We start from the raw sequence: 26,595 nt of genomic DNA, 5'->3' as shown, positions 1-26,595 counted from the left end.
ATCGTTTTGTTCCGGGCGTCAGCTGCTGCCAGCCAGCGCCGGGGCAGCAGCTGCAGCTGCCGCAGCTGGTGCAGCTGTCGACCGGTCACCGCGAGGAGCTGTGACCACCTCCGGGCACACAGGCCGGCGGCCTGGCGTGGTCAGGTCCGATCGATCCGTGCGATGAGCCGACTGGGACGAGCGAGCGATGGGGAGGGGGGCGAGAGACAGCACAAGTTGGATGCTACCGTCTTGAGCTGACTCGTGACGCGGGCGATGGCTTTCCGAGTGGCCGCGGTGGTCGCCAAAAGTCCCTGCCATGAACGGGCCGGATATAAAACGCTAGAGATAGTGCCGCCCTGCCGACGGGCTTACTTCTGCGTCAGCTGCACCAGAATGTTGTGCAGTCAAGTATCGTTTATGACACACTAACTGTTTTATGGTTCATGATTGCATTTGATTGTTCGTCGTAACCTATCTGCACGTCCGGGTCCGCCGCTGTCTGAAGATAGGTGACTTTATTGGAACGAATTATTAGATTTACACAAGAGGGTAGGCACTTTTGAAATGAGTTACTTAGTTGATTGAGTGGAATTTTTCCCATATACCCCATTGGATCTTTGTCCGCTTATTTTGAATATATGAAAATAACAAAATTATTGTATTTGTGTCAAACTGAATAACAGGGGCGTGGGAACTACTCTCAGACTAGGGGGACACACCATAATAGAGATCAAACTAGGGCACCCCAAATATAGCTTTCTCGCCGGTTTTAGGCCACTTATTTTTCATCCCTTGCCTTTATCAACAAAAAAAGAAAACGTTTGCATAAAAAGTGCGTTATTCGGTCTCAAAGTTGTGGGGGGCACCGCCCCCACGGCCCCAGAGTTGGGGGGGGGGCAAGCTGCCCTCACTCCCCCCCCCCCTCAGTTCCCGCGCCCATGGTGAATAATTTTTAATGGTTGTAATGCCTTATTGTAGGTATATCTTTTCTTTTTGGCTTTCTACTTTGTTTGAAACGGCCTACTGGCTAAATCGGTGTCATGCAAAGTAATAAGAATCTAATGACTAATATTACGATAGCGATTGACCTTTGAAGTGTACAAAGTCCTGATATTAAACTATTTTACGGCCGGCATTTTACTTTATTGTATTGATACAGTGAAAAACTAATTATGTTTTTTTTTTTCGTCTGTTGCGCTAGCAAGGCATTAGTCTGCATACGTCAGGACAACTTTCGAAGTCAGATTGACTCTTACAAATCTTACAACACCGGCTTCTGTAATAACAAACTTGGGATCGGAAGTACAACCGGAAGTTGGGCAAAATTACGCCAGAAGCGGCCACGGCCCAGTTCGTAAGGCACATTATAATTGGGGGGGAGGGGGCTAGCGACGTCCATCTCAATTCAATGCAAATCATCCTACTTCTGAGCCATCCGTGGCACAAAGTTGATCCAGACAAACCGCATCTAGCCCTCGCACGACCAGGCCATTTCTCATAACACGAACGACCAGGGGGGGGGTTGTTACGACCCCCCCCCCCTGGCGTTTCGAAACGGAAGGTCGTAGAGCTTAGCGGAAAAAACCAACGGATTGCTCTCAACGAGATCTCGCGATTGGTGGTATATTTTTTGGTCCTAGGTCAACATTTGACCTACTTTTGACCGGTCAAAGGTCAAATTTTCGGAAAAAATAGACTTTTTTTCAACTTTCGGCGGCGATTGCGGCAAAACGGTGGGAAATATCGACTTGAAACCTTCACTATCGTATTCCTTGATCAATTCTCTATCGTTTGGTATGAATTTCGTTTCCCTAGCTCTAAAAATGGCGCGTTGGGAGCGCCGGAAGTCGGCAAGGTCACAGTCGGCGGCAGAAATTCGAAAAATCAAAATTTAAATTTTTGAAATCTGATTGTATTTTTGGATTTGGGTGGTCCATTTGCTCCCTATAGAAGCTAATATTGCTGCATATTCCCATTGAGGTGACAAGAATTAGCAAAATAGTGGTTCGGGCGCTTTTCAAAAATAGTACCGGACGCTGTTCCTCTTGTGACGTCATAGCTCCGTGACCTGACCTGACCCGGTCAAATTTCTTATACCATATGATAGCCAATACTTGCCCCAACATGCATGGGAAGTTTCATCACGATCCATCAACCGATGTCCGTACCACCGGCAGGAAACCTCGGGCGTTGGCACTCAGTTTGTGAAAATCCGGCCGGAGGCTGTACCTCTTATGACGTCATAACTCCGTGACCTGACATGACCCGATCAATTTTTTTCGGCAAAAGATGCGCAAAGGTTGCCCCAGAGGGTATTGAAAATTTCAGCCCGCTACGACAAGCCGTTTAGCGTGCACTTCGAAAAAACCTCAGGGGGGGGGGTTGATACAACCCCCCCCCCTAGGCGTTCTAGGGCTAGATACCAGTCCAATGCAGATGTGTACCAGACATACAGAGCCGCCTCAGGTCTCCTCAGACAAATTCCTTTAGGTTTCCAACAAGCTTGTCTAGGTCTCAGTCGCCAACATACCTCAGTCTACATAGCAAATATCTCGCATGTGACACTATGTCTCTTCTTCAGTTGCCATCTTTCGTAAGCCGGAGTTCTGGCAATAATCCATATTGCAAGAAACTGCTCGCGATCCGATAGAGCGAAAATATAATCTCGTTTCTTACCATTTCTTGCATCATCCGAGCATTATCAAATGCTCATTGCTGAGTTGTGCATCAGCAGCTGTAAAACCTGACTGACTGCTAGTGAGCGAGAGGCGTCGCTGATGACCAAGGGTGGCCAAAGGTGACCGGAAGTGGACCGGAAGTGGACCGGAAGTGGACCGGAAGTGGTCGCGCGCGCTGGACGGCGATGGCTGTGGCGGCGGTGCGCGTGTGTTCGCTGCTAGTGCTGCTGTCCGGACAGCTGTGTGCCGCACGGCACCTTCATCTGGCTGTGATTGCGCCCGAGAACGGCAGCCACCCGTACTCACTGCGAAGGATCCTGCCGCCGATCCAGCTGGCCGTGAGGCGACTGGCCGAAATGGGCGACAACAGCCCGCTGCCCGGCTGGCACATCGAGTTGCACGTGCGCGACACCAACTGCTCGTCAGCGGTCGGCCCCATCGAGGCCTTCAAGCTGTTCTACCTCAACAAAACTGCAGGTCATGTACTCACTGGGGCGCAATCTTTCGGAGTGGTTGGTCGTTATGTGCTTTGTGAAAGTCTAATAAGGTATTCTAAAGTGGTATTGCCAGAGGTCTTTATAAATGAACGTCCGAAAGTAGGTACTTTTCATTAGTAAAGGATTGACGACTTATAGACCTTTCGAATGGGGCTGCCTAGTAACATCAATTTGTCCTGTTTATTCGTATGATTATGCTTGTAATGTCGTCCTCTATTTCGGTCTCGGTTGGTTCTGTCGACTACGACATCGACCTTTGGACAATTATGACATCGGAGTTCGGACAATGGACAAGGTGGCCCTTTGAACGTACACCATATTTGCACGCTTACAAATTTGTTATCTGTTATTTACTTTATTTTCATCTGGTAGCTCATTGTAATTAAGCTACCAGATTGAACCGGTATATTTTTAATTTCTATAAATAATATAATTCAACGATGAATGATATCCTTGTCATTGGAAGGGCATCATCAATGCATCTATGCGCTGACTAAAACTGGCGTACGATATGATGTTATCGGGCCATGCAAATCGATGAACGTTTTTCCAAAAGAAAAAGTGTTCAGCTTTTTGTTCAGCTTGCAGCCCCATGCTTCGAAAAACATGGGCAAAATGATAAAGCATGAATTGGCAAACGGTTCTGAAGCAAATAGCAAACGGTTACTGCACTGAGTAAATATCTTTCCCGGTGAACGTATCGATTTTCTACCCTATGGAAGCGGAGGCAAGGCGATACTTTGGTCATGCACAGAAAGTGCCTGAAACGTAACAGGATCGTGCGCATGAGCAACCTGATAACCCACATCACATGCACATTGCACCGTGCACACTTTCTGTATTCATGCAGCGCGTCTGGTCTCTCCTATCCGCTCTGAAAGCCGGCTCGGCCTGTCACCTCGCTGACCGCCGCGCCGGTCGCCGTTTGCCGCCGTAAATGCATTCGGCCCGCTCCCGGGGGAAATAGCCGGTGAGCCGGGCGCAGCTCTCTCGGTGTCGCTGGACGTCCTGCAGCACCAAAAACAGAACGTATGGCCGCACACCTGCCGCTGCGGCCGGCGCAGATGACCCCGCGCCTGATGGCGGCCCGGTCTGCTGTGGACGGTGGGGTTAGACCTGCCCGCTGAGGTGACCGGCCCAGTACGCACTGATGTGGCTGGTCCAAATAAGCTGGTCCATAATGGATAAGACGGCTTCCTGCTAGCAGTTGCTACTGGATACTGTTTTGATCCGACCTTATATTTTAATTTCCGATTGCTCGTTTGTCATGCAGACTTTTGTCTTTCATACATAACTGGTGCTGTCTGTGGCGATTCATTGCTTCCGCTAATATACGTCTTTAATTATCATCTCTCTTGTCAGCGAATGTCTCGCTTTGTTGTCATTAATCTTTGAAGATGCTCCTTATGCTTTACGCAGCACAAGATTTTCATCATCTTGTTCTTTGACAGAACAATTGCTTATGTTCTGATCTTATGTGCACATTCCGTTTGATGTATTATTTTAGTTGTGCTTCAATTTCTTGACTACTGTGTACACTGTGCTTACATGCTTCAGCCTTTGAAAAGCGAACCGAAGTATACCCTACTACTACCCTACTTGCTGGGGGAGGCGGGGACCGTTATTGACATCCGCACAATTTTCCCACGCTTTAGTTGAGGAACGGTGTACCGATGGCACACCAAATATAAGCTACCGGTTACGAATGGATGGAATTTTATGGTGACAAAGCTTCAAAAAAGCGGTGCCATTTTTTAGATGTTAGGGTTAACAGACGTCAAGATTTTCACTTTCGACTGTTGTCATTTACGACAAAAAAAAAGTTTGAAAAATAAGGTACAATCACACAAAAGTTAGCCATTCATGCATGTCTTTAACGCCATTAGCTAACAATACCTTTCCAAATCAAAAGGCCATCTCGATTTTTTATTGCTGTTCTTTATTTTCAAAATCATGAACCGAATCTGACCTTTTTCCTGATTTCATGGCCATGATAATTCATATTCCTATGAATTATTCTTATGTTGGACTACCAAAAACGTATACCAAAATGGATGTTACCATTGAAGTCTACGCCTAGAAACATTAAAAAATTTATGCGATGCCTGCCGTGAATGGCATATATAATTTCTTTGGGGGGGGGGGGGTAGGGAAATGTCCCATCTTGTTTGTTTTTACATTGGCTCTGACCAATGCTCAACTGACCCCTGTATAAATATGATATTTGAGATGCCCAGTTCAAGGTCTCAGAGTCCACGCTACTCTAAACTCCATTCTGGGTGTTTGACCTGACCTTGACCCGATCCGTGGCCCAAGATTTCAACTTGTAGGAGGTAATCATCAGAAATGTGTCGCCACGGACTTTCGTTTGCCGTCCAGCCCGTCTCGCTGTGACTTTTTGTTCTCGAGTGACCGCTTAACGCGGCAAAGCGAGTGACTAAGGGTGCACCCCCCCCCCCCCCCCCAAGTGTTAATCTAATACGTCCACAATGACGTGCCTTAACGAGGCATTTGGGTTTCGAATGACCTCATCTGCTAAGAAACAGGCTGAACGAATCGAAGTAACCACTTATTGAAACTGCTCCAATGGGTGTTGTTCGAGCCCAACAAAATGGCCCAAACCAGCAATATATTTATCTAAGATCCGTTGCTGGATAGATCTTCTTGAATTGGGTATCTGTAAATATCCCCTACTTCTTATGCCTATTCAGATTTTTGTGATTATAAATTATTTATCATGTAAAACACTTCATAACTAATATCAAATTATTTTCATCATTTATCATTATTATGAGCATTAACTCAATTGAACTAATGATGTTTCATGCCTAACTATTATAAATACAGAGAAGTAAACTATCAAACATGACATATCACATTATAGGAAAACTAGGACTTCACATTCCGTGTGAGACACTCGGACAAAGCTATTGGACATTCATTCAAATCAAACCTTGTTCGACAGCTTTAAAGGGCTGTTTATCAAATGGAACTTCATCCTGAAGTCGAGGAAATGAAGAATGAAATGGTCCATTACGTGATTTCATGCATTACAAAAGCGCTCTAGAAGTACATGAGTTAGTGTAATGGTGTTTGCTTTATTTATTTCTTCTCTTACATTGCACCACGAGATCTGATGATGGCAACATTCACACCAGCAGGAACCACCGCTCCTGGTGCGCCGTTTTCGGTCAACACCAGCGAACGGATACCGCCGACCTCTCCATTACTCCAGCGGAGAGAATCGACGTGAAAACACCATAACTCTGTCCCGTTCGGTCACCTGGGGACGACCGGAGAGCCTGTAAACTCGCGGCCAGATTCTGTCCACGCGTGGCGCCGGCAGAGGCCATTTGCCGCCGCGGTGCAGGCCACTGAAATCCGTAGCCACCAATCCCGTTCGAATGCATCGCTGACGTTTTTCAATGCGGCCGTCATGAATAATGCATCAAGCCGGTACGGACTTCGACAATATGCTTAATGGGTGTAGAAGGTAAGGGTTCTGTACAACAATCTATTGATGGGACTGTTAGATTGGGGCAGTATTGGCAAGGGTTTCAGATGAAGTTGAAAAAAATAAAGAGAAAAAAAACATTTAAGCATCATTGCAACTGAAATAAAATACGAAATAACAGCGAGTCATTGAATTCACAGCTTGATAAAAACTTTTTGTCATCATGCGATACATTTTTCATTCGACCCTCGTCCCTCCTTCTCCCCTCTCTTCCCTTTCTCTCTTTCTGTCTACCTAAAATGCACCATTTAGGCTGAATCACGCTAAATGGCCACAGAAAGGTGGCATGCCTGGTTCCAATCTGTAGGCGCCCACGCTTTGCGTCTGTGGCTGGTACTATTGTGTTCTGCTGTCGCCCTGTGTGCTCATCAAGCAGTCATCGCCGCTGTCATACACCATTGTCCCTTATAGGACACTCCATTAATCAAAATGTGTTTGCCACCACCCTCCGCCTTTTGTGCGAGACGCAATCAGAACTTTAGCAATTAATCATGTCGACCCAGTCAATTATTTAGACACGTGGCGTGTTAGAGTTGTTGACATCGCCATTTTATCGTAGAAGGAGCTCACGAGAGCTACTTATATAAAGCTGCTCATGCTGCATTTTCCATATAGCTGGTATGGTATCGCCTTCCTATGAATTTGGCACATGGTCATAGCCTCAGCCAGTAAAGCTCGTTTATGCTTAGCGCGAAGGCCGTCAAAAACTTGCCCGACATTATGCTGCGACAGACATAAAACAGATTGATATTGAATATCCAATAAGTGGCTGGGAAGAGTCCAACCACGCGTAAGTTTCTGATTTCATCTCGCGAATCCGGCCTGTCTCCATCTTAGCTTCCCTCCGGGATACCCTATGTGCGTCAAATTGATTCTGGATGTTTTTCATCCAGAGATCTCCCCATGTGCAGCTTGCTAGATAAAAATGGCGCACTTATAGGATTAATTCATTTAACTGACACAAGCATATTGTCCATCCATTTTCCTGAAATACTTATACGGGTCGTAGGAAAAACATTTTTCTGTAAGTGATGTGTAAGGGTTGGTTGATTGGCTACCAGACAGCTCAATTTATAAGCGCAAAAAAAACTAGCATGTGCTGAGTGCTCATATTTACCCCAGTTATATTGCGGTTTGAACGAGAACGAGCTTGAAATACACGGCACATAGCTAAAAGAATTATCCGTGGTTGAATGCGATTAGGATAGGTTGACAAGAAACCTGTAAACTGTGGGAGACGTGTCGTCCCGGTTTTGGTCATCCGATCGTGGTGATCGGGAAACGTGTTCCTTTCCGAGCACTCGTCAGCCACCAGGGCTCTTCATGTCGCCCTCGCTTCCTCGTCTTCCGTCTTCCTCCAAAGCCTTGTTTCGATGAGTAGAGAAGTGTGTATTTACAAAATTTCAGATCTTACTAATGTACAGCACACACGGACGTTTGACGGTATACAAAAACTACGCGCATGCGCTAGACGGTCTATCTAGTAACATGCGACATGCGCAGCGTGTGTGCGCGGATATACGAGCATACGAATACATAAGCAATGGCGCACCGACACATGCGCAGCAGGTGTGCGCGGCTGTAGGGAACTCCTACACTACCCCCTCCCTAGACGGGTCGCGAACGTGACGCGTCGAGATCGCTGTGGGGATCGAACGTCGCGATCGGTGCGAGAGCGCAAGATAGATCGCGGTGGAGCTGGTCCCGGTGCTGCTGCTCTTGGAGATGGGCGTTCTGCAGGCGGCGTGTCTTGTGGCAGCAGTTCCATGCTGTCCGACTGAGCAGCTGATGGTGGCAGAGTCGCAGAGGCAGGAGACTGCTGCGTAGGCTGGTGCGGCGTCTCTTCCGGAGACGCAGGCTCGCAGTGGTCGATGTTGCTGGTTGGCGCGCTGGCGGCTACCGGCTGCTTGTTGGGTGGAGCTGGCGTCGGCGTCGGTCGCTTCGGTAGGTTGCCGCGAGGAGATGCGCTGAGTGAGGCGTCAGCGTCAATCCGGCGTTGTTTGACGGTCTTCGTATTCCGCACGAAGAGAAGTGCTGAGGCCGGGATTTTCGCTTGGCTGCACGGAGATTCGCAGCGGCGGGCCTTGGCACCGAAGCGCTGGTGGTACCAGCAGACAGAGCTGTCTTGGTACGCTGGCGTCGGAGGGCATGATGGGCGAGGCGTCTGACGGCTGCGATGACGACCTTTGTTGCGGTGGGAGAAACTGCACGGCGCTTTGCAGCGACGCGCTCTGGCACCGAAGCGCTGGTGGTACCAGCAGATCTCGTAGGTTGACGGATGCGCTGGCTTTAGAGGGCGGTTTTCATGGCGTCGTTGATGCTGGCTTCGGCCAAGTTGCGATGCTGCGCCTTTGAGTCGACGCTGGGTGGCCTCCATTTGCTGTACTCGGACGATGAGGGTCGCGATGGTGGCTAGCAGGGCTGTGAGCCGACCTGCTGCCTCGGGTTCGGGTGCCGGCGAGCTGAAGCTGGTTGCGGGAGGAGCGGTGTGCTGCCGGGTGGCTTCGCTCGACTCCATGGTGTGGTCCACGAGTAGCCCGGATCACGTCGGGGTCACCAGTGTAAACTGTGGGAGAGACGGTCGTCCCAGTTTACAGTCATCCGATCGTGGTGATCGGGAAACGTGTTCCTTTCCGAGCACTCGTCAGCCACCAGGGCTCTTCATGTCGCCCTCGCTTCCTCGTCTTCCGTCTTCCTCCAAAGCCTTGTTTCGATGAGTAGAGAAGTGTGTATTTACAAAATTTCAGATCTTACTAATGTACAGCACACACGGACGTTTGACGGTATACAAAAACTACGCGCATGCGCTAGACGGTCTATCTAGTAACATGCGACATGCGCAGCGTGTGTGCGCGGATATACGAGCATACGAATACATAAGCAATGGCGCACCGACACATGCGCAGCAGGTGTGCGCGGCTGTAGGGAACTCCTACAAACCCAGTTGGAAATTTTCCATGCATAGGATGGAAGTTATGGTGTGCGCTAACCCAATCATTGGCTGACGCACATACACTCCTTGAAACAACGGCAAATGTGCTGCTGCATTGCATGTAATAGCCGTTTTCACGACGGGCTATCCGGCGAGTGCACCTAATTTGACCAAATCTGCACCTAATCTCTTTTACAACAAATATCTTTATTTTATGAATTTATTTCAGTGTTTTAATCGATGATACTCTGATAATATGACAAAGCAGGGATATAAGCAATTAGTGCAGCCCTAGCTGATAGCTACTAAGAGACACACTGAACCTAATTTGACCAAATCTGCACCTAATCTGTACCAAATGTGCACCAAATGTGAGCCAGATGGCCGTCGTGAAAACAGCTAATACCATCCATCATTCCGATCGTCAGTATCAGTCGAACTGAGATATGCAAACGATGCCAGCCGGTGGACGTAATTTCAAGAACCTACATCACGAGTTCAGTCGGTGCACTAAGTTCACTGCGTTTTATCAGCCATCTGAGGCCCGAGAGTTACGGGACGCCACGCTCTAAGAGACATGAGGCTCCTTAGCTCGAGCTAGCGGGGCTAAGGAGCTCCCAAGGGGCAGCTAAACTCAAATTGCACTAGTTGACACTTTTTTACTGACCAGTGACATGACCTCACTGACCTCCTACCTCGTGACGCAGTCTTACACGACAAATATGACTCTAACAAGTGACCTCGACTGGTGGCATCGTAGTTGACCTAACTGACGACAGCCGCTGCGACCTGGCTCGACCAACCGCTCCTCACCTGTTGCACTGCTTCTCTCCTCTTCTGTCCAGCGTCAGTCGTACCCGCCTCTTTGACCAGTCGGACCTGCCCTCTCCTAGCCGGTCAGACACCTGCCTCTCCTGGCTGGTGGAACATCTGGCTAGCCTGAGCTATCGGACCTCCGCGCCTCCTGGCCGGGCAGACCTCCACCTCTCTCGGCCGCTCATGCTCCTGCCTTTCTGCGGCCGGCATGCCTACATGCCTCCGCCTTTCCTTGCGACCATTTGTTTCCCGTCGGCTGACGGGGCTGCCGGCCATTTGCAGACATGTTTCTCGGCCCCGTCTGCGAGTATGTGATCGCTCCTGTGGCACGGTACGCGGCCATCTGGGATGTCCCAGTCGTCACACCTACTGCACAAGCCAACGCCTTCCTGGACAAGCAGAACCAGTTTCGCACACTGACGCGCATCATGGGCTCGGCGCACCAGCTGGGTACCGTGTTTCGTCCAATCATGAATCGCTTTGGATGGAAGGTGGCAGGGCTGCTGTATGAAGATTATGAAAGCAGTGCGCACAAAGGTCTGCACAAGTGCAACTTCATGCTGCAGGCAGTCTACCAGGGTATGGAGATCAAGCCGTGGCACCAGAGATTCCTCGGCAACAGCACGCGGCGCGAGTTCGAAGGCCTCCTTCGGCAGCTGGTTCACTCGGCCAGAAGTGAGTACCGACGGAGAGCTGCCAGGAAAAGAGGATCATACGCTATTGGAAATGTTTTTTATGGGGAGAGGAGTGAATGGTAATAACGTTTGACGGTAAGTGCTGGTCGCTTGCATGCAGAACGGCTCTTCTGTGCAGAGGTAAGTATATTGATGAATTTGTGGGTATATCTCTACTCATTTTAATGTTGTTTCTCATTGAATTATATCACTTTATTTATCAAGACAGAAATAATCACCAAGTGCAGTGAAGTGGTAAGTGTGATTGTGTTCGTTGACCGTTCTTCATCTGTTAGCCCAAAACTACCTCTACTTTTGTAGATTTAGGCAATGGGTGACTCGCGATAAAACACAGCTGACATGAAACTGCAGGTTACTCAAGCTAGAATGTTACACAGAACGCTGCACTGAAATCGTACTTCAAAACTGTGGTCCCTCTACTCTGCGCTCTCATGATCACTCAACCTTTGCACACGTAATATCTCGTTGATGATGGCACTGCGCTATCAAACCTCGATAGGGTAATGCAAGCAAGAATAGACCGTTATATAATAACTTGTTAGGTCTCATTGTACTAGGTCTAACTCCACACTCCACAAGTGCTTCAAACAGTTTGTCTTTCTTCAAATGTCACGGCGCGAAAAAGCTCTTGTTTTATCTGTTTTCGCCGTCTGGCGAAAGTGGGATGTATCGCCTCTTCCGTCGGCGTTGTTATCAAATTACACGTCTCAGTGGTCTATCTTACGGAAAAAGAAAAACGTTTGATAGTGCTGAGCCTGATTTGTTTTTTATCGGGATAGTCAAAAACAACAATGTTTGTCCTTTAGAATGCCGCCAGAAATTATAAGGACCGTTGGGCTGAACTTGCACCGCTGTTCTCACTGTCATGCTGATCTGCACCATCGATAAGAACGCGTCTGTGTTGAATCGTTCCATTGTTATAGAGCTATGCTACCCTGCTACCCACTTGTTCCCCTGTGTCGTTTCAGTCATTATCTTGTGCGCCTCACCCCACCACGTCCGAGAAATTCTGATGGTCGCCGATGACCTCAACATGGTCTCCAGCGGAGAATACGTCTTCTTCAACATCAAGCTCTCCACCAGGTGGGTGCAATCGTCACCAAATCCTTTACGCCCAAGAATACCTTCGCATCAGTCATCAGCACGCTATTCGCCAAGAGAGCCCCTCTTTGACAGTCGCCAATCTCCCAATGGAAATTGTCAGCGACCCGTTCAAAACCAAACCCTGCACCAGGTGGATCTCAGAGTCGCGCCAAAGCTCGCCGGCTTGGTGTTGTCGCCAAAGTTGGAGCCTGTCCACTCGGACGGGGACACCTGTCATCCTCAGGTGTGGTTTGTTTAACTTTGTCTCTTCGAGTTCCGTTTGTTGAACGTACTTGACAGCCAACGCGGCGTGTCAATAGAAGCTTTCCGACGTGTTTGTGAACACCGCTAGCGCGTCACGTTGAGTTTTAATTGTCCTGAGAGCACCCACATCTGTCCCTTCTCGATCGGTAACGTTAGTTTTAGTTGAAACGTGGAGGATGAATAACGAACTCATATAGAATGAAAACAATGAAAGAAATAACCAAATTGTTCGGAGCAGCATGTTTTCTCATTTGGCTACGAAAAAAAACTTTTTTTTTTCAAAAAAGGTACATCGATTATATCTTCCATAAGGGAGAGGGGAGAAGAGGATAATCACTAATCAGCCGTTTAAACCTTACCCGTTGAATGAATATGTCATGATCCTCATACTTTTTCCTGTCTGCTTGGTAAACAACAGTGCAGTGGCACGAATACAACAATGACTTCCAAAATGATAGTGACGCTACCATTTTGTCATTCCTTTGGGGCATTCCACGTCAAATCAAACACCGAAATCCGTCATCCCCTTCGATTTTTCTGAAAATTTGTAGGCAGACTGGGCATGGTTCAAAACTGAGTTACGTATGATATTTTCGAAATTTGATAACGTATCGCTGAGATATAGGTCATCGAATATAGCGAAAAATGCCACACATCAATTTTTTAAATGGCTATAACTCTGGTTCCTTTTCTGGTATTAAAATGATATTAACAGGGTCTTATAGGCAATTAATAAGGCTTTGATTTTTAATCATAAAATTAAATTGAAGTGACCTTGAAATGCATTTGACCTTGAATTAAAACAGAAAAATTTAAATAGCAAAAAACACGTCACCTTCGATTTGGGTAATTTTTACATATTATGTCCGTCACAATGTTCCTAACCATCTGTGCAAAAAATTGGAGTGGGCCATTCATAACTTTCGCGGCAAACGCCGTTTTCATGCATCAACATCACGCAACCGCGCGTGACCTTGAAAGACAGAGTCAAGATATGCTTGCTTGTGTACACTTTCTGAAATGAATGATTGCTGATTAGTGATATCCCAAACTCTGCGAGAATGGAAATGCATAGTCATCGTAGTCAAGCATTCACGTTCCATAGTAAAAGTGTCTCAGGCAAACGGACAAACGGTATTTTGCGGTGAATTTTGAGCCGTGTGGAAATGCATCATGAAGTAAATTCAACGAAAACATTATCACGCAACGATATCTTCACGTCTTTTGATCTTCACTATACGAAAGAACATACATTTTTTTAGTATGTATGGGGAATTTCTAGTTAATCCAATAATAAATATGGCAGTTAGAGGCCTGCTAAGAGTAACATGTCGCCGGCTGAGGCGGGCTCGGCCGATGCGGGAAACGCAGCAATCACAATTTTGTGTTTACACGTTCATATTTCAATTGTTTACCAACCGATTTTCAAAATTCTTTCACGATAAGATTGCCTGTACATTTCTTAGTCTTCTCACAAAATTTGACGCGAATCGAACGTAATCAGCGGTAGGGAGCGCGATGTAAAGATGGAACCGTTCCGTTCCGTCCCGGCACAGTCTACAATTCAGGCGGCGCGTAGCGGTCGGTGCCGGCTGCCGAGTCGCCGCGTCGCTGCGGCGACAGGATGTTCACTTTACACCGCTATTACTAGAACAGTTGTGAACCGATTTTCTTATTGCTTGCACGATGAGATGGCCAATTCAATTCTTGACAGGTAGCCATAATTAATTTCGCATTAATCTTATGAGATATTGGCGAAAAACAGGAGGGGTGGGCGAAATTCGCTCTTCCCCCTCCACTGCGCGTGCTAACATACGTTTGCATATGTGCAATTTTCTTCAAAACTTATGAATGGCCCACTCTAATTTTTTCACAGGTTGTTAAGAATATGGTAGGCAATAAAATATATGAAAATGAGCCAAATCGAAGGTGACGTGTTTTTTGCTATTTCAATATTTGTGCTTAAGAACAGAGTTAAGCAAATTTCAAGGTCATATGTTTAAGTAGGTGCAATTCTAAACAAATGCTTAAGAAATAACCTAAACAGTAAGGTTTATTTCATTCAAATCAAACAAGTACAACCAAAGTTATGGTCGTTCAAAAATATAAAGATGCAACATTTTGTAAAAATTTGATGCCCTATATTTAGAAGACCTGTGGTCAGAATGTGAAAAAAACATCAATGTAATGTCCGGGGCCACACAGGAACTCGCTCACAAATTTATAATAAAATCGCTGATGGTAAGGTGCAAAACAGCCGATTTTTGTTCGATTTGACGTGGAATGCCCCCTTTGAAGAGCACCAGCTTTTTACCGCGTCCACCGTCACCACCGTCCAACAAAAATTATAATGTCAATGATAAAAATAAATATAAAATGATTATATACCATTGAGCAGCTGTTTCTTTCTGAATATTTCTTGACTACCACCGCTAGCGTCAACTTCATTGCATGTCGTTTCGTGCCTTTTTTGTCGTATCGTGGCCGTCTCGTGCCATCCCGTGTCGTCCCGTGCGTTTACCTAGCCGCGGTTCGCGGCTCGTGCACCGCTCGTGTGTGTGTCGCTGTCTCTCTCGGGTGCTGAGAGGCCAGTGCTCATTATCGGGGTACACGGAACGGGTGATACCACGGCCGAGCACCATTATAGCCGGCGACCTGACCCGTCCCCGCCGCCCGGATAATGACTGGCGAGCGATCCCATTGATCCGTCAGCTGGGGCGGCGGGGGGGGGGGGGGGACACACAGAGACAGAGAACTGAACATCGGCATTTCTGGGTACTGGAGACTGGAGAGTCGCAGTTACACCCGTCCAGCTGCTTTCAGTGCCCTGTCTTAGTCTGTAACTTGTCTGTCTCAGTCTGTAAACTAAGCCTTGTGCTTATCGGGTGGTGAATTGACTGCAGATGTAACTCGTTTCATAAGTTAGTCTCTATCTCTTCCTTCCCTCTCTCTCTCTCTCTCTCTCTCTCTCTCTCTCTCTCTCTCTCTCTCTCTCTCTCTCTCTCTCTCTCTCTCTCTCTCTCTCTCTCTCTCTCTCTCTCTCTCTCTCTCTCTCTCTCTCTCTCTCTCTCTCTCTCTCTCTCTCTCTCTCTCTCTCTCTCTCTCTCTCTTTCTCTCTCTCTCTCTCTCTCTCTCTCTCTCTTCCTCTCTTTTTCTCTCTCCCTCTCTCTCTCTCGCATTTGCTCTAGAGATGCCACTTTTGAACCCGCGAACCCGCTTTCTGCGGGTTTTCAAAACCCGCAGTGTTTTTGGCGGGTTCGAGAAGCAAAACTTATCGTATGGCGGGTATTTGGCGGTCAGACTTAAAAACCTATAAATTTTATTTTTTTTTACTTTTTTAGATGCAAAACACAATGCCAAGTGCATTTGCTCAGGTTAACAATACAGTATTCATCAAAACAACTTTTAAATCAGAACCAAATATAAAAATATATCAAGGAAGCACATTTCAAATGCAAAACTGAAAACAACCAGCACAAGCAATAGCATCCACAGTCTAGCAATGACCAAACCAGGGTACAAGCAACAAACTACAAAGCATAAATAAATGCTGATGAAAGCATTCCATAAAACATAAAAGAACCTGAAAGCAAAATTATAGGAAGCTGAACTGAAGTCTATGTGCAGTGTGCACTAGTCATACATTATGGAAGAACGCAGACTTAAATGAGATGTTGAAAATCAGAGCAAATGCCACATGTTACTTTATTTGCGTCTGGTCGGCATAAAAAAGAGCTATCAGCTAAACAAAATTTGCTGCAAATTCATTGATTACCTATCCTATGTTCTGTTCCACCCTATATTACGAAAATAACACACCAATTCCCTTACAAAAAATCAAAATATTGACTGCCATGCGGCCCAAACATAACGCAATACAATACTGGCGCACTTCCGACAATCTGACAAGGATTGGCATTTGACTGCGTCAATTTTGGTCTCTGAGGCGAAGGCCCCCAGCCAGCAATCCCACTCCGTTCCCGATCGGGATTTTCGGACTCAGCCCGCACCACCCCGATCGGGACCGGAGTGGGACGGGATTGGGAAATGAGACACTTTGTACGGGCTGGAACGGTCCGGATATCCCAACCTACCCCGCACGGCCGATTGGGAGATCCCGCACGCATCCGGACCGCCTTATGATGTTTTAACAAGCGCTGAACTCCGATCCCGATCGGGATTCCCCAAATCTCCCCGTACAACCGGTTCGGAAATCCCGCACGCATCCGGACCGCCTTATGGCATTTTAACAAGCGATGAACTCCGATCCCGATCGGGATGTCCCAACTCGGCCCGCACGGCCGGTTTGGGAATACCGCAGGTATCTGACATATTAACCGCAGTCTTATAACCGCAGATTGCTGTTATGCAGATGCGACCACTTTGCTTGCGCCACCGCAACCCCCTCGCCTCTTCATTATTCTCCAACTCAACCTTTATAATGCCTGCACGACAAAATGAATTACATTGGACACTGAAATATATTCACAAATTTACTGGTTGCACACAGGTCAAATTTTCACAAATTCACAGCCTGGCCAGCACATTCGTGGCGTCGGCCATCATCTTAGCGCCGCTGCAAGGCGCTGGCACAGCGGACTCACTTCCGGTGTTCACAGTCATTATAGCAGGCCTGCACCTTGTTCGTGTCGGCTCCTCTGCGGACAGTGTGTCCGTCTGCCGTCACGAGCTTCAGAGAGCCACCGCGAAACTAGACGGCTGGCATCTGGTCGGGCGGTTCACCACTGTGCGAAGAGAGCATCTGAAAATGACCAAGAGGTTATTAATCAAAGTCTGGGACACACTAAAAATCACTAAGAAATAACCCACATCTGACATTTCACATGATATGCCTGGTAATCCAGGTTTCAAACCTACAATGCAACCATTAACGACACTTGACAATGAGACCAAACATCTTCTGTCCATGATAACTGATCAAACATGCGACAGCACGAGTGTAATTCACATGCCGTACAACCACAACGAAAACAATTTCTATTACCTATAGCTTTCCCGCTCCCTACATCACGGATGAAGTGTGCACTATACTCACCCTGTTCTCAAAGACGGACTGATTTCACTGCAACGACAACAGTTGAACCGACCGCTTGCTAGAGCCAGTTCAAAAGCAATATCCTGATGCAGCAGCTCAAAGGAGGGATCGACACTTGACCAACGCGGCAGCTAGACTGGCCGCTGCGCTCAGAGGACGCGTCTGCCTGCACGCGGCCCATCTGATTGCTTTTCCAGGCTTTCTGGGCCACCGGATATGGTGCCCGAAGCGCCTTCTCAGATCGGTTGGGATAACAACGTAAATCACAAGCCTGTCTAAACATGGGATTCGATTGGGCTATCCGTACGGCGTCCCAACCGATTAAGCATGCGGTCCGGAAATCCCGAGTCGCCCCTACCGCCGGCCATCGAGGTCCGGTATCGATTGGGACAACCCAAGCCTACCCAACCCGGTAGGGACAAGTCGGGACATCCGGAGCCTATCCCGACCGTCCCCAACCGCATCCCGGACGAATTGCTGGCTGGGGGAAAGCTGTCATTGATGACGCAATAATTTTACAACCATTTTTTCTGTCTTGGTTTTTGAATACCTCAAAATAGCAGTTATACATGTTACAAAACCACGAAGCTGGTCGCATTTATTTCTTTTATCTTTTTACGTTCTTATCATTTGTATGCCGAGAGAGGACCAGCCGGAGAACATTACCAAGACCATCTATAAAATTATTACATTTAATTTAGTATTTACTGTTTCTTTATTTCTTAACCGGTGATTAACCTCTGAATTGTAAAACTTTAGCTGTTGTGTAAAATAATTTTATCAGAATGGCACATGAATATGCATTATACAACGGTGTTTTCGCAACAAGCTCGCACTAACTACGGCCGCAATAATTTAGTCGCTGTAGCATTCCTTGCAATCAGCTGTTGGTGACGCTTCTGACGCATGTTTCCAGAAATGCGTGGTTCATTGGTGGTTAGCTTGAGCTGGTTTTTGCTGGGATTTTGCATGATTTGTTTTTATGTGTAGATTGAGTGGATACTCATTATTCACCGTGTCGCTATTTATTTTTAACTGGAAATCGCATATCTTTTATATCAACATTCATTTTGATAGCAATATCATTCCAGAAGCCTAACATTGAGAGGGAGCCAGAGTGAAATTTTGATCCTCAGCCAATGCTGAAGGGTAAGGTGAGAGAAAGATTTTACTGAACTCTTTTTCAGAAAGGAATTTCAAATGTATTGATGCATTATTCATTTTCCACTATCCAGTGTGCGCTTCCTGAGGACTTAGCATAGCGATTTCAAGTCCTTACTATTTGTTTGGCTGTCTTTTTCTGCACAGCAATGAAGCAAGTAAGGTTTATATAGCTCTAGCATTGACCCAGCTATATTTTTTTCTTGAAAAAGCATGTTTTTAAAATTGCGGTTTTTTTGCGGGTTCGGCTCAGCCAAAATCAGCTTGCGGGTAGTTGTGGTTGGGCAAGGGGTAGCTGCGGGGCGGGGCGGGTAATGAAATTGCAAATTTGTGGCATCTCTAATTTGCTCATTCACTCATTTTCTTCTTATCTGTTCTCATCTCTCTCCTGTCTATCCTCTCATCTTCTTTTGCCCTCCTCGCCCTTTCTTCATCCCACCTTTACTTTTCTCTTCCTCCCCTTTTATTTCTCTCATATCCCATCCACTCTTTAGTTGGTGTTGGTTACTTCAGCTGCAATGAACACACCAAAAAGTACTCGTCAAAAACCACAGTCGCAATATGAGATAATAAGGTACCACATCCAACATGCTCGTCGAATGCATATACACAGGACTTGCAACAGGTATGAAGTCCATTGACGAGGCCGCTACCGAAATAGAATTATTCTGATGTTGAGCAGGTCTGCTTGCTCGGTGGCTTCTCCGTCAGGCCACCAGCCGTGGGGACTATTTTTATCCCATTTTGTACGTTACCAAGCGGTAAGCATCGTGCGGTGTCAATGCACGAACTTGACATTTATATAACGAGGCTTGAAATGATCTCACGCATGTCAAAGTGTTTTTATTTTAGGCAAAATAAATATCTAAAACAGTAAAACAAGCTTTCGGCATTACGCCATCATCAAGTTACCAAAACTTGATGATGGTGTAATGCCGAAAGCTTGTTTTACTGTTTTAGATATTTATTTTGCCTAAAATAAAAACACTTTGACATGCGTGAGATCATTTCAAGCCTCGTTATATTAATAATAATCATGTCATCCATCCTCGCCCACATAAAAACTTGACATTTCGTTTGTTGGCATACGTAAAAGTGACATTTGATAATTTTCCGCGACAATTTCGTAAGTTATTAACCACTCTTGGTGGCAATACCAGTTGGCCAAGACTCATTCGATGTTTATTTTTGGTTTTGACAACTACCGAGACCAGGCGGAGGCGTTATCACAGGTGTTTTGAGTCAGGAGTATGAACTTACATGTGTTTTGAGTCACATGTAAGCCGGGACAAAGTAAGACTTGATGCCCAAGTCAGTGTTTGCTTACTATCTTAGCTTACATTCAGTTTCCATAATTTAGTCTGGACGGCTGTGATTTGTCATGAAATAGTCAAAACTTAACTTAGTTGGCTCTCTACCGGCTATGAACGAAATTCGCTGAAACTAAGATTTTTTTATTTTCCTGAAGCTGAAATGACAACAAAACTTTGCATTTGCACTTCCCTTATTGAATGTACCGTATGCACCTTTCACTTTGACACCAGCGCTGCTTTTCACAGCGCAATCCCAATCGCACCGCCTGTGGTAAAGATGCCTAACTGTCCAATATCCGGGCAAAGGCCGCTTAGGGGCGTTTTATTTCTATCTCTGGAAAAGCTTCGAACGGCTCGTTCATTTACTCCACCGGGCGCTCAATGTGCCTCGATTGCTGGCACGAATCACCCGTTTCTTCTAGGTCAGTGTATTTCTGGACAGCAGCCGTCGATGCTGCATAATGCAGTTTCAATCGAGCCACGGAGAGGCCCTCAGGAATGAGGTGGGGCGGCCACGGTAGTCAATTTCCTGCTGCATGACTGGGCGGGGGGGTACCGATCAGGGGTGCATGGAGCCGCTTCGAGGGAGCTGGTGCAGTGACCAGCTTCCAGGGGACAGGGGTGCCGATGGGTGAAGATACTACAGAAAATAATTATAGGTATACATGCTCATTACGTATAAATTTTGGTAGCAACTTACCCAAGTTCTTGTCGCTGAGCAGCGACATACCCGCACCTCTGACGCCATATGCTCTTGATTCAAATATACGAAGAGAAACCATTTTACCATTATGAGCATAAGGTCAACAGCAGGCAGTTTCCTTATTGTTCTCGTTGTCGCATATGTCTGCGATTGGCCGTATACCGGCGACACCCAGCAGCTATTGGCACGCCGTCGGCCGGGCCAACCACGACGGGGACTGCCTCTCTAATCACGGGCATATGGGCACAGCGGCGCCGGCTGGGGCCGCTGTTATTGTCGCCGAAGGCGTCGCCCGCCGCCGCACCAGCGCTCGATAAAAACGCGACCCAGCTGCGACCGGCAGCGACCGACCCACCGCGACCCGGCCGGGCGCGAGCGGCGAGACTGCGAGCGTGAGGCGACTGGCGAGCGCGAGCGCGAGCGTGAACGGGTCGCCCTTTGGTTGGTATCAGTCGCGCCCAGCGGCGGCCGGAGCGCGCAGCTCGCTCGTCGATCGGCGCGAAATGGCGCGTCAATCACGACACTCGGCTCGAGCGACCAGACCCAACCGCAGCCCGGCCGGGCCCGGCCTCATGACGTTCAGAAAAATAGCCCGCCCATTGTGGTGGGAAATCCAATAGCTGGCGGCGCTCGGCCGGTGGTATACGACCCGACAGCAACACCGCTGGTAATGCTATTCCCACCGAACCTTTTTATGTTGTGGATATGGTTGTGCCGGTAATTTGGTTGCAGTTCTGTTGTTGGATGTTGCGATTTGATCTCTTTCCCTCTCTCATTCTCCTTCCTTTATTATATATTTTTATTTTCTATGGCTTTCTCTATTTTCCTATCTAAACTTCGCCCGGAAATGTGTGGGAAGCGGACAGCAACAGTGACAGAGAGCGGCAATCATCAGCAGAGGGAATGCCGCCACCAAATTGTTATCGTCACTGGCTGCATCATAACGCGGATGTGCCGGGCACGGATGCCGGGACTGCGGGCAGATTCCATAGCGAGCCTCGGGGGAGGGGGAGGGTGCTCAGTGATGTCATTAGTGACGTCACTGACTGGCGGTCTGAGCCTCTGAGCTTAGAGCTGCGACTGCTCACGACTTGACAGTGAGCATGTCAGCGATCTCACAGGCAGTGAGCATAATGGTCAGAAATTGCGGCACGGTATTATGTTTGTAAATCCATCCATAGATAGATAATGGTCGTCTCACAGAGGATAATGCTGCTGATTTGTCCTCTTGCCAGTCGCGGTCACGTGATGGTGACGCTGACCATCTGCCTCTGTGATTGGCTGACAGCGTGCTTCCACGATGTCAGCGAACTGTTCAGAGCAGGAAGAGGAGGAAGGTTTTTCGTTGGCATTAGAGGCGGCAGCCCAGGCGGCAAAGTGGCTGGCGGGAGCGGCTCCTAATGCGAGTTTTATGGTAGTTGAACGTTATCTGGACGTGTTTTTGTGTCGGCCCACACAAAATGCCTTTCTTATGGGAAGCTTGTGTTGAGAAGTCGTTCAGCTTTGATATAAGCGTCTCAAAAAGATGGTAATTGACCAAGAATGTGTGGGAAACGCTCAGCTGTAATCTCCCCGCAAGCATATTCACCACTTCTAGGTGAGAAATCGTCACTTACTGTCAACCTTCACATCTTCATTCTCTGTGTACACCTCTACTCACACCGTTGTGTTCAGTAATGGGCCAAGAATAGCCGGTGCTATCGGAAGGCATCCCGGCACGGGAGCCCATCTGCTTATCTGTGCCTGTGTATCGTCGCCTCCCCCTCGCGTCCCCCCCCCCCCCCACACACACACACGCTGTACTGATGGAGGCCCCAGGGGTGCCGGAGTACAGACATTGCCTGCTGTCACGCGCGCTTCCGATCCCTCTCCTGCGCTACCCTCCCGGCCCGCCCTGCCACGCCCTCGCCCCCCCCCCGCTCTACCCCACCCCCGGGGATCTCGACAGGCGTGTAATCGCTAGATGCCGACCCACCTTCGACGTTTCCGGGCCGCTGGGGATTGGAGCGCGCGCAGCAAACGCGAGACCAAATCGCATTGTCCTAAAGTGGCCCGCATACGGTCATCAGCTCAAATCCGCTCTCGTAATGTCAAGTAATCATTCAGAGAGGCCCCCGACCGGCCACTTCCTCGCAGACTGCGAGGGAGCCCGTCTTCAGGGTCGTATTGTTGGGCTTTGATCCCGCAGCGTGGAGCTAATGATATACGTCATGGCACGGAAATTGCGTAGCTGTGCGTTCTAGAGGCGCGTAATGGTAAGCAGCTTACCTTTTTTGCTGGCGTTGGTCTCCATGGCAAAAACTAAGACGTTTCGACCGCGGTCTTAGCTCACTGGCTGTCATGAAGCGGTACCATGCTCGCTACAAACGTTTTTAAAGGAAGAAAACATTTGAAAATAAGCAATCCTGCATCAGAACTGCAATTTCCTGCTTGATTGCAACACATAGTTACTACTATAATTGTCTTTTATGTCATATCGTATTACAGCTCATAATTAGGAGTTGATAAACATTGCTTATTTTATTGAAATGAAAACTAAATATGAATCGGATGTCTTCTTCAGTGAACTATGTTGCAACTAAATAAAAAAGAATCACTTCAGATTTCGGCGGGATCTCAATCGTGATCAGCTTTTGGTTATTTTTAGAGGCATGTAGGAGTTACGCAGCAGCGTTTTAATTTACTGTTTTGCGCGATGACGAAGGTCTGTGACCTGCCGTGCGGTCGATATCTTTGAAAGCCAAGGAAATAATTGCATGATGAACATGCACTTTATGAAATAAATGATATTTTCCCCATTATTTGATACTTATTTGCGATATTTTACCGTAATAATCGTTCCTCATACATTTCGTACAAAAAAAATCAATCCTAGTGAAATGACAGGCGTGGCGCTGAATTATAAACTTATCGTGCCTACCTACGTCTTACCGGTGTGATACTCAGGTCTGAAATTCAATGTCTTTATCCAATAAATGATTTTCAATTATCGCGAACCTGAATCTATGACAAACCTCATCATCTATTCCGCGGAGGAGCCGGTCTGTCGGCGGCCGGCGGCCGGCCGGGCCGGGCCAGACGGCTGGGTTTCAGTGAGCCGCGGTGCCGGCGCTGTCAGCGGACGCGTCTGTCGGTGACGGGCACGGCCCGGTTCACAATGAACAGAGGCCGGCCGGCGCGGCGGTGAGCCACTCTGAGCGCTCCGGCCGCGGCAGAGGCCGGCCGGCGCGGCGCCTGTCGCCTCCCCGAGACGCGCCGTGCCCCGGCTCCACGGCGCGTGCCGCCGGTCAATACCGCCGAGATACGCCGCTGATATGCGATGCCAATACGCTGACCCGTCTCTAGATGAACTTATCGTATGTGCTGAATTGAAACGGGGTTTATGGGACGCTCGAACGCATGAGTCACTGACTTTTCTCATATGTCATATGTGCATGTAGAGAGAACACTTTGATTGTGTAAGTTTTGCTATTTTTGATGTTTTTTTTTTTTTCGCTGCAAGTTTTGTTCAGTCCATGGCATTAACTTACTTAATTTTGCGGAGATGTTTCAAGTTACCCAGAAGTTTTCGGCGATGTTTTAATATAACCCAGAGGAAAGCAGTAGCGGCGGAACACCTTCAATTAAGGGGGGCACTGCCGACTTTTGGTTCCATTCTTTCCATGCAACGCCCATAGAGATAATGTTAAAATGCCAAAATCAAAGGGGGGCACGGTGCCCCGGTGCCCTCCCCGTTCCGCCGCCTATGGAAGAAAGATAATATACACGTATTTGAATTAAATTGCCCATCGGGCTAAAAAAGCAAAAAAAGCAAAGCAAAACAAAACAAGTTTCTCTTAATCGATTCATCGGACATAAGGCAGTGTAGTATTCAGTTTTTGGATATTTCCTGCGAATTAAAATATCACATTATTCCCATATAAAGATTTGTAAAGCAAATATGAGGGTGGTTGCTGAATGGTTGGCCGCTGCATGGGTATGGCGGATCAAACCTGTTCCGATTTGATGCCCGCTTTATATCGTATCTGTCTGCTGGCGTAATCTTGCCGTTGGGTGCCACTTAGCCAGGCTCGGCTTTGAAAGCCCCGAACAGCTGCTATAATTCATCGGTCACACTATCCATTGGGCCAAAAGGACATGACGCAGCGTGGTTCGTATCTGTCAAACCAAACATGGCTAATCCTGTTTCTATTGATGCGACATGCCATGATAAATGTTTGTTAGGACATTGCCCGCGGTGTATTAGCATTGAATGTTCGAACACGGCCCACATATGGTTACCGCAAAACATCTAGCTGTCTTATTACTTTGGATCGTGTCATGGTGGACAAGAAAAAAATCTTTAGAAGGTCAAACAGTGCCGGCCAGGTCACGAACTATGCTTTTAATCGTTATTTACGTTTATTCGTTATTTACGCGCCTACACGCAGCGCTCGCAAATGTGAATGAAATATTGAAATACGGCTGCATTTTCTATTGCAGCAGCGGCAAAACTTGCATTCTGTTCCCTACATAACAACATTACGAATTTGTTATCAGCTCATTTTATCACGGTGACCCCATTCGGTAATGTAACCAAAATGATGCAACGATGTTCCATGTAATTATTCATCATTTCATTGGCGATCCATCTCCATATCCGCCTTCTCTATAGCTTCGCTAACCATTTCCACCGTTTCTTTTCAGTGAGACGAAGCCTCAGCGGCCGTGGCTGGTGCCCGAGGACCCTCCCCATGTGAACGAGAAGGCCCGGCGCGCCTACCAGGCACTGATCACGGTCACGGCTCGAGCGCCGGACGACACGCGTTACGAACAGTTCTCTGATGAGGTGAGTTGGGGCAGCGGTGATAGGGGCACAGGATACCGTGCAGAACCTTTCGCGCGGTGCTGGGACATTGTTCTATCCCGCAGCATGCTCAAACGCAACATTTGCTCACGACAAGCGCAACATTTGCTGGCCGGAAAACGTAAGATGCGTGTATGCTAACGGTAAGCACCAGTAAAACGCCTTTTGGGCGAAGAACGAGCGAGCGAGATAGTGAGCCCTGCACGTGCGGAAGGGCGAGAGGGTACGTCCAACGGGCTTGTGCAAAGCACTCTTCTAACCGGTCGCTAGCGGTGTACCAAATTTGAACGCAATCGGCCCAGCCGCTCCTGAGATCTGGAAGCGGCATTCTGCACGTGCGCACGTGCAAACGGGGTCCAAACTGACTTTTGCACGGCACCCTACTAACTGGTTCCCAACCGTGTACCAAATTTGAGCGCAATCGGCCCAGCCGTTCTCGAGATCTGGAAGCGCCCCCTGCAACTCATGGGAATGCATTGCCTGGTGGGTGCCTACCTGTATGCCAAGTTTCAGCGAAATCGCTCCAGTAATTACCGAGTTATTGAAATGGAAACACATTTGGCACCTCTTCTTTTTGTATTTTGCACGTGCAATGGGGGTCACTCACATAGATCAAGAGATCAAGAGTATCCGACCTTTGGTAGAAGGGATGCAGCTACCCTACAAAAATTACCGCAAGACAATCGCCCAAGCGGCTGCTGAGATATGAGCCTCTCAAAATCACTACTTTTGCAAAACAGCTTGAACACCCTTGACTTTTCACGTGGCACGTGCCACGACGGTCACTGAGATGTATCAAAAGTAGTCAATTACGGGGTAGAAGGGATGGGGCTACCCAGCAAAAAAGACCGCAGGCCAATCGGTCTAGCGGTTGCTGAGATATAAGCCTCCCAAAAGCGTTACAGGCCGGGCCGGGCCGGGCCGGGCCGCTCATACTGAGATTTTTCCGTTATATTGAAAAGACTCACTTCGCTCGCTGCGCTCGCTCGCTCGTAACTACCGGCAAGCGCAACATGCGCTGCGCAACACATTCAAAATATACTGCCAGGAAGCGC

At 47.7% G+C, this 26,595-nt stretch overlaps 1 protein-coding gene across 1 annotated transcript in view; it reads left to right on the top strand.

Annotated features, from left to right (window-relative positions):
- LOC122371852 (atrial natriuretic peptide receptor 3-like) overlaps positions 1-25,522 on the top strand; it is a gene marked incomplete at its 3' end in the record, with an annotated part of 94,914 nt that extends 69,392 nt beyond the window's left edge. Inside the window, exons 4-5 of the mRNA XM_043348590.1 lie at positions 12,083-12,197; positions 25,381-25,522. Of these exons, the coding sequence (XP_043204525.1) occupies positions 12,083-12,197; positions 25,381-25,522 (257 nt within the window). The remainder of the gene's footprint in view (positions 1-12,082; positions 12,198-25,380) is intronic.
- Positions 25,523-26,595: the final 1,073 nt, after the last annotated feature.

The sequence above is a fragment of the Amphibalanus amphitrite genome, unplaced genomic scaffold (genome assembly GCF_019059575.1).
Source record: "Amphibalanus amphitrite isolate SeventyFive unplaced genomic scaffold, NRLGWU_Aamphi_draft 001285F_arrow, whole genome shotgun sequence".
NCBI classification, from domain to species: Eukaryota; Metazoa; Arthropoda; class Thecostraca; order Balanomorpha; family Balanidae; genus Amphibalanus; species Amphibalanus amphitrite.
This window is presented reverse-complemented; position numbering and strand designations above follow the sequence as displayed.